The sequence below is a fragment of the Mesitornis unicolor genome, unplaced genomic scaffold, assembly GCF_000695765.1.
Source record: "Mesitornis unicolor isolate BGI_N332 unplaced genomic scaffold, ASM69576v1 scaffold43731, whole genome shotgun sequence".
Lineage (NCBI taxonomy): Eukaryota > Metazoa > Chordata > Aves > Mesitornithiformes > Mesitornithidae > Mesitornis > Mesitornis unicolor.
The window spans coordinates 149-8,536 of NW_010163888.1; the positions used below are offsets into that span (position 1 = coordinate 149).

At 54.6% G+C, this 8,388-nt stretch overlaps 1 protein-coding gene across 1 annotated transcript; it reads left to right on the plus strand.

Moving 5' to 3' along the window:
* The first annotated feature begins 488 nt into the window (after positions 1–488).
* PDIA3 (protein disulfide isomerase family A, member 3) lies at positions 489–7,100 on the plus strand. The gene is made up of 11 exons (XM_010194117.1): positions 489–624; positions 1,058–1,165; positions 2,010–2,139; positions 2,579–2,695; positions 2,823–2,948; positions 3,477–3,659; positions 4,180–4,288; positions 5,084–5,212; positions 5,889–5,968; positions 6,428–6,485; positions 6,693–7,100. The coding sequence occupies exons 1-11, from the start codon at positions 489–491 to the stop codon at positions 6,810–6,812; spliced, it is 1,296 nt and encodes a 431-aa protein (XP_010192419.1). The 3' UTR covers positions 6,813–7,100.
* Positions 7,101–8,388: the final 1,288 nt, after the last annotated feature.

The window sequence follows — 8,388 nt, forward strand, 5'->3', positions numbered from 1 at the left end:
CTCTCTTTTCACCAGGAAACTTGCGTGGTTTCCTCAAATCAGGGTCATCCTCTTCCTTTCCGGGAAGTGGCGGGGGGGCTTGACACCATGGCTGCCCCGTCAGTCAACGTCAGCCTTTGTCAGGTGTTGTAGGAACTTCAGGACTGGTGAGGGACTGAGAACAGTTGATCCTGTCGCTGATTACAAGAATCCAGCCTTTCTAGTAGTTTTTTAATGTGTAGTCTGGCCAAACTCGCAACCATTTAACCTTTCCAGTATTTCCTCACGTATTTTCCTGTGCCTCTCATTACACCCATGCTACCTCCTTTCCCAGTGCTGACTCTCCAGCTTTTGGTCTTGTAGACTTTTTGTGGATCCTTACACTTTATGTGAAAGGAATCCAGCCTTGGTTAAAGGTTCCAGACCCTCAAGACTTTATACAGGATAAGGTGGGCAACAGAGAAGCCACTTTCTTTTGTGTGTACAGGTTGCAAAGTTGCTGAGTTGCAATGTTGCTCTTCCTTCAGGTCGACTGTACAGCAAACTCAAACACCTGTAATAAGTACGGCGTCAGTGGATATCCCACCTTAAAGATTTTCCGAGATGGAGAAGAGGCCGGTACCTACGATGGGCCCAGGACAGCAGGTAAGAGCTGTCAGCAGGCGTCTGGCTTGAGGAAATGGTGCTGGAAGGCAGACCCATGTCCAGTAGACCGATGGACTGGTGTCAGGGTGTTGTGTGTCTGGAGGGATGCAAAGAAGGCTCCCACCTACACACACAGCCCCACGTTGCCCTTGCCAGAAATCTCTGTGCGGGCAGAGCCCAGGGTGTTCAGTGTCCCTTAAAGCTCTCTCTGAAGGTGAAGGTTTCCACATTGTCTTTAACTCCTGGTTCCTTTGGTGGGTGTTATCTGGAAAGTGCTAGAAAGCTGGTGATAGCACTGCTTCAATTCCCATCCTGTTTATCGTATGGGAGAGGTGTGTGGGTTCTGCAGAAGAAACTCTTGCTTTGGGAAGCTTGAAGGATGTCTGGTAGAACTTCCTGTTGATGCCTTTAATCATTCAACTCTTCTTTCAAGATGGGATCGTCAGTCATCTCAAGAAACAGGCGGGACCTGCTTCGGTGGCTCTCAGTTCTGTGGCTGATTTTGAGAAATTCATCGGCGATAAAGACGCTTCCGTGGTGGGTGAGTAGACTCTGCAGCACTGAAACGAGTGGACGCTCGGCTCTGGGAGGTGTCTGGGGAGCGTGCTGTGGGGGGATAAGCAGCAGCACCACAAGCTGTAGCAAAAGAAATCCCAGCTGGATGTGAGCAAAGAGTTTTCTGATAATGAGAATGTTGAAGGACTGGAATGTGTGCCCAGAGGGATTTCGAAACATCCAGATTTCCAAAACTCAGCTGGGCAAAGCTTTGAGTGACCTGATCTGGCATTGGAGCTGGCCCTGCTGTGGGCTGGAGGTTGGGCTTGGTGACCTCAGGGATTCCTTCCAGCTGCTTCTGTGTCTGTCAGCCCTCCTGGCACCATGGTGTCTTTTCTTTTGTCGCTCTCTTGGCCGGCTGGCAGCAGGTAGCTTTGGCTTGCTGGGAGGTACGTGTGGGTGTGCATCGTGACACCGCTAACGTGGTGATTTGATTACGGTTTACAGGTGACAATAGCAAACGTGCAGCTCAGTGCCATCTACGAGTGACACTGGATGAGTACCGATCAGCATTCCCAAACTTGCTTTCGTTGGCAGCTGTTGTCACCTGTGGTGTCACGTTGTCACAAGGGATGTCCTGGTGCTCGGGGCACAGCTGCCTCCTGGCTGCACGGCCAAGCTGGGCAGACACTTGAGTGGCTGCTGGGGCAAGAGAGGGAATGTGGAAAACTCCCAATAAAAACGGGAGGGAAGCTGTCAGAGGTGAAGGCCTGGGCATGCACTGCAGGACTGAATTCAGGAGTGATGTCAGTGCACTGCAGAGGTAACGGTGAGGGCTGCACAGCGATGGCTGCCGAGGCCGTCTGGGATCACGGCTCTTTCTGCTCCAGGCTTCTTCGGAGACCCCTCTGGTGATGCTTACTCAGAGTTCATGAAGGCCGCCAACAACCTAAGAGATAACTACCGCTTCGCGCACACCAGCGAGGACCAGTTGGTGCAGAAGTACGAGGAGGATGGAGAGTAAGTTGTTTAACACAAGGATTTCTGGTTATTAATAAGTCTGGAACAAATCAATGTATTCCAGTTGTTAACTGGAATCACTTTCTGAACATAGCTTAGGGTCTCGTTTCTTCCCCAACCACCAGTGGTGTATCTGTATGTCTCTTGAATTGAGAGAGATACAGAGGGTTGCAGGCTCTGGAGGGTTGGTGTCTGTCTCAACAGGTGTTTTGCTTCCCCATTGCTTGTTATGCTGGGGTTGTTTCTCACTGTGGCCTGTGTGAGTAAGGGAGAAGGGTCTGACAGGTGGATCTAATGCAGTGGTGCCCCCAGGACACGGAGTCTTGTTGGATCCATGAACAGTGGACGGGGATGGTCACTGGGTTCTTGCCTCATCTGCTGCCATCCTTGGAAAGCCAGGGATGCTCTTGACTAACTCACAATCCCTGCTTCCCCTCAGGGGCGTAGTCTTATTCCGTCCTTCGCGCCTGGCAAACAAGTTTGAGGACAGCTCCGTCAAGTACACAGAAGACAAAATCACCAGTGGAAAGATCAAGAAATTTATCCAGGAGAACATGTGAGTTCCTTCGGCCTCGCTGATTGCTGTTGTTTCACGCTGGGTGGGAAACACGTGTGCTGATTGCTGGGAGGTGATGGGTGCTGGGCAGTGGAGCTGAAGGTGCTGACGTCTGTCTCGTTGGTAGTTTTGGCATCTGCCCACACATGACTGAGGACAACAAGGACTTGATCCAGGGGAAGGACTTGTTGGTGGCGTATTACGATGTGGACTACGAGAAGAACGCGAAGGGATCCAACTACTGGCGCAACAGGTACGGCCACGGGGGTTGATCGGCCTCACTCGCGCGTTCCCGGTGTTGGTGCTGCTCCGTGGCTGTTGACAAAGTCCCTCCCATTGTCCACACGTGAACTCTTCTCTCCAGAGAGATTCCAGCCGTTTCCAATGGAAGCCACTGGGGCAGCTGCTGCCTGCAGAGCCCAGGGCGTGCAGCACGCGTGTCCTTGGAAACCCCAGCCCCGCTCTTGGATCCTTGGACCATAAACATGAGCTTCCTTGCTGCTGGTGTGGGGATTCTGTCCCTTGAGTTCCCCAGTGCCCGAGGCCCTGGTGGCCCTGCTGAGGGGGTGGAGGATGAGTGCACGCAGCACTTGCACAGGCCTCGGTCACAGCAGACACAGGCTTTGCTCCTCTGCTTCTCAACACCACTCCTATAGGAGTTAGCGAACGCATCAAACCATTGAATCCCTTGTCCAGTGTGCACTTCAGCTTGGAGGGTGTTATGATGTGAAGATAATGCTCCAAGGAATCATGCCTTGTGTTTTGTGCTTTTTTCTCTCAGAGTTATGATGATTGCCAAGAAGTTCTTAGATGCTGGCCACAAGCTGTCTTTTGCTGTCGCGAGTCGGAAAACCTTCAGCCATGAGCTCTCAGAGTTTGGTCTGGACAGCAGCACGGGTGAGGCTCCGGTTGTTGCCATCAGGACTGCTAAAGGAGATAAATACGTCATGCAGGAAGAGTTCTCGTAAGTTTTTTTTGAACTTGGCAGTGTTGCCTCTCGCCTGATGGACTTTGGTCTGGCTCTGTGACCAGATCATGCCACCTTAGCTTGGAGGGAATGGGGAAGCTGCGTGTTCCAGCTGGAAGAAACGATTGCTGGGTCAAAGTGGCTCCTGCTCATGTGTCTCCCTGCCCTCTAGAGAGCTTGCTGCCTCTTTGGTTATACAAAGGAATAGAGTTTAATTCAAGATACTTAAATATCTGGTTAGGAACTAAGATGCATCAAAGGGCAGAGGAAGTAGTTCTGTGTTTCTTCTGGAGAAAAGAAACTTAAGGGTGTTGGAAGGCCTAAAACTTAGAGCGGGGTTGTCACAACTCCTAAGGGCATCTTTGCCCTTTTTCTGGGATCTTCTAAGCCAGCCCCAGACTGGTGCTGTGGGAGATGCAGGCGGCATCTGTTCTGTGGGTGGACAGAGCTTAAATCAGCCTTGAGAGTTCTCTCATCCTGTGTATGCGATGGCTTTAAAACGTCACTTCACTTTCAGCCGCGATGGAAAGGCTCTGGAGAGATTCCTGCAAGATTACTTCGATGGCAACCTGAAAAAGTACCTGAAATCAGAGCCTGTCCCTGAGAGCAACGATGGCCCCGTCAAGGTGAGTGAGGGCTGTGTCCGTGGCCCTGTATCGCGCGTAGCAGCAGCTCCCACCAGTGGATGAGAGGACGCTGCTCAGCAGCAGCTTCCGCTCCTAAGCCAGTGTCCCGTGCTGCGTGGTGGTATCTCCAGAAGCCCCTGCTGTGAGGGATGGATGGAAGAATTCGCTCCCTCGTTGTGCTGCGGTTTTCTGAGCCAAGGGAGAAATGCAGAGTGCAGTTTTGATTCAGTCCTGTTCTCTCAGCGCAGCAGCTGCTGCTTGAGCACACGAGCAAGGTGCAAGTGCAGGATCATCCAGATTTACAGGGATTATGCAAACGCCTGGCTTGGCTTCTGCTGTCTTGGTTTCTGCTCCCTTGTGGCGTGGTATTTAAGTTGCTCGTGACTGTTTCTAAGGAGTTTCGTGTTCCTCCCATCACGGTAGGGGTGGTGTAACCCCAGCCTTCATCCCCCCAGTAGATTCTGACTGACTGAAAGCGCTCCATGTCCTGGCTTTAGGATGAGGGCACTGTTGTTTGTGTGGATGGGGATGGCCTCAGCCAGCCTCACTAAACTGATTCCTCAGCCTGAAACCTGCTGAGATTAAAAAGAAATCATTTTGTGCTCTTGCTGTGAGGATACCAGATGCAAACCTCACCTGCAGGTAGTGCTGGTACCTTCTGACAGGTTTTACTTGCAAGAGGCCGTTAGGTGGAGAGGAGTGGGGGTGTGTGGTCACTGCTGCTTGCTGCGGGAGGGCCCCGTGTGGGGCACAGCGCGTTGCAGGCTCACTAACTCCTGTCACCAACGTTACCAGGTGGTGGTTGCGGAGAACTTTGATGAAATCGTTAACGCAGAAGACAAGGATGTCCTGATCGAGTTCTACGCACCCTGGTGTGGCCACTGCAAGAACCTGGAGCCCAAATACAAAGAGCTGGGGGAGAAGGTAGGTCTGGGGCTCTGCTGCGAATGTTAACTAGAGTTTTGCGGCTCTAAGCAGTCCTGCAGGCTCTCTCTGTCCAGCCCTGACGATGACTGGGCATAGTTGTGCCCTGCTGAGAACAGGGAGTTCTGGCATCTGCTGTGCATGCAGGAGCGTGTTAGGATCTGGAGTGTGGCAGCAGCCACCCTCGTAGGCTTAGCCTGTGCCCTGTACTGCGGCACGTAAATATTCCCCACTTCAGCCACTGGCCCTGACTGGCAAGGTTCCCTTTTGGGTCCTTTCCGTCTGCGTGGTTACGGTCTCCCATCTGGTGAGGGACGGTGCTGCCCTGCATGCTTTCACAAGTGCAGTAAATAAATCTGTTCTGCCAGATCTGCCCAGCCTTTCGCGGTTTGGCCGTCGGCCCCTCCTTCCCCAGCGCTGCCCGTCCCCACAGCTCGGTCTGGGGCTGCAGGGGAGCAGCCGCACTGGGTCAGCGCTCCCGGCCGGTTCAGTGGGCGGCTGAGGGGGCTGTCCCTGCGCCCCTGTTGAAGCAGACAAAAACAGCTCTGGGGAGACTTGCCTGCTTTTGGCACACTGTGTGCTGTCCTCTGACACCGCTGTCGTGGACGATGCTCATCGGTGAGTCCCTGGTGTTCACTGCTCTGGCTTGGCTACCAATGGCTCTTTCTACCAACAGCTCAGTAAAGACCCCAATATCGTCATTGCCAAAATGGATGCCACAGCCAATGATGTGCCTTCTCCGTATGAAGTCAGAGGGTAGGTCTTGCTGGTGTTACTCTGCTGTGTCGGGGGGGAGGGCAGGCTCCTCCAGCAACAGGAGCTGGGGGAGCCCCTGGGGGGAGGACGGGTAGGGGTGACTGGTGTGTGATTGCCAGGAGTTCACTTGGAGTGAGGAAATTGGGTGAAAACCAAGGGCACTCTTCTGCCTTGCTGTCCTGGCTGTGCCTGGGACCCGTCTCGCTGCTTCCAAATCCGCTGAGATCCTGCCCTTGGCAGTGGGTTTGCGTTTCTGGAAGCAGTTCAGCAAACCTGGACATGGCTGAGCTCAGACAACCGTGGGCACGGCCGAGCCCTTGGAGGCCGCTGCTGCCCCTGAGAGCTGTGAGGCTGTGGCCAGGTTAAACTGAGGATGCAGCGTGCGGGTCCCTCCAGTGAGGGCTGCTCTGAGAGGAAACGGAGCGTGTTACGAGTTGGATGTCTCTCCTCTCTCCCCAGCTTCCCCACCATCTATTTTGCTCCAGCTGGCAAGAAGCAGAGTCCAAAGAAGTACGAGGTGAGCGTTCTGCTGCTTTGTGAAGAAGTGAAGTAGCATCCGGGTGTCCAAATACTGTGGAGCCTCTGGAGCTGCCGTGGCTCTGTCCTGTTGGTTACCCTGGGAATGCAGCTGGGTTGACCCACAGGGGGGCTCTGCTCTGCATCCCCCCAGCAAAGGGGGGTCCCTGGGCACAGGCGCTGCCTCATTGTCTGGTGCTTCCTGCAGGGTGGCCGGGAAGTGAACGACTTCATCAGCTACTTGAAGCGGGAGGCGACCACCGCTCCCGTGCTGCAGGAGGAAGATAAAACCAAGAAATCCAAGAAGAAGCCGAAGGAGGATTTGTAAAGCGCCTGCTCGCCGTCCCGTCGGGATGAGCTCTGTGTGAATTGGGGAAGCACTGGGCAGCCTGGGGCCAGGTCTGGGTGGTGGAGAGCCAGCGTCCGTGCGGGCTGAGGGGACCCAGCTGCTGTATCTCGTTGTGTTTCATTTCCTGCCCTCTTAGCTGCACTGTTGTGGGGCTCCCCAGAATGGTTTGTTTTGTGGTTTGGGAGGGGGTGGTGGGTAGGGTTATTTTCTAATTTTTTTTGTACATTTGGAGAAGTGAAACAATAAAATGACCCCATTAAGACCAAAGGTCCTAGTCCTGTGGAGATCCTCAAACCGAACACCAGGATCCTGCTCTTCGTGGGCAGCAGCGTCCTTTGGTGAGCCTTGATCTGTTTCTAGGTCTGAAGCTCAGCCTTTGGCCTGTTCCCCTCTCTTGGGGTAATGAGAACCTTTCCAGAGCGCAGCAGCAGCAGCAGCTCTCGTGTGCTGTGCTTCCCGTGCTGCGTTTACGTAGATGTGGGGCCTGGGGACTCTGCTCACAAACGCTTCTGCTGCCTGCGTGGTGCCTGACCGGGCAGTGGTGCCGTTTCCCCAAGTTCAGGTGCGGTGCTTCTGTGACCGTGGGACCTGGGCAGGTGTGGACAGAGCAGTCTGGCCCTGGGCTTCCTCAGCAGCGCTCGGGCAGCGGCAAAGAATTTGCACCAGCTTAAAAGCAGAAGTGGTGAAGTGTAGGGGAGGAGCGTTACCAGGGGTAGGGCTGCAGCTGAGGGTTTCTCACAGCCCGAGGCTTGTCTGCGGCTTGTGCAGAGCAGTTAATCGTAAGATCATCACTCCTTGGTTGAAAGCAGGCTGGGAGCTGCGGCTTTCGCTTCAGGAGGGAGAGGAATAGGATCCTGTGCTGCAGGCTGTGACCATCGCAGGGTGCCGCCTACCAGACCCCACTGTGGCTCTGTGCTGATGGGGAAGGTGGGGAGCAGAGGGGGGCTCTGCCCTGGCTCCCCGAGCTTCTCGGGCTGTGTCTGAGGTGAGGTGAGGACCAGCAGCCTCGCAGGGCGCTGCTGCGCAGTTACCATGGCAAGAGACAGCGCTGGTGGATTCCTCCCCCGCAGCTCTGTGGGCTCCGTACCTGTTATTTATTGCTGCTGGCGCTGCAGGTACGGATTGCACAGCGCTCTGCACGTGGCTCTGTCTGCAGCAGCGGTGCTGAAACGCTTCAGAAATACAGGAGTTTCTTCCCCAGCTACGTCAGTGTCTTAACCACATCTGCCCTCTGCTCTGCTGCTGTCCCAGAGTGGATATCGAGGCATCCTGGGGACAGGGGAGCCTGTGTGTGACACTGAGGGGTTCTCACGCTGGTGGGACAGGACCCCTGCAGCCGGGTGTGCACTTGGCCACTGGAGCCAGGAGTGAGAATACAAAGATGGAGCTGGGGAGCTGCGGTCTTGGCTCCTGGGGCTCAAGAGTCGGTAGAGACAGAGACCAAGGCTGGGGAAAGCAAAGACTGAGCACCCGGGTGGCAGAGGATGGGTCTGAGTGCCCGGTCTTGCTCCCTCCTCGCCTGCCCTAGGTTACCTGGTCCCCCCACTCATCCCCG

What these genes read in the sequence shown, in the direction of transcription:
- PDIA3 (XM_010194117.1), top strand. Translation starts at nt 489, where the DNA reads ATGTTGCTCTTCCTTCAGGTCGACTGTACAGCAAACTCAAACACCTGT. An exon ending in AAATTTATCCAGGAGAACAT is followed by an intron (nt 2,696 to 2,822) that starts GTGAGTTCCTTC and finishes TCTCGTTGGTAG; the next exon opens with TTTTGGCATCTGCCCACACA. An exon ending in GTCATGCAGGAAGAGTTCTC is followed by an intron (nt 3,660 to 4,179) that starts GTAAGTTTTTTT and finishes CTTCACTTTCAG; the next exon opens with CCGCGATGGAAAGGCTCTGG.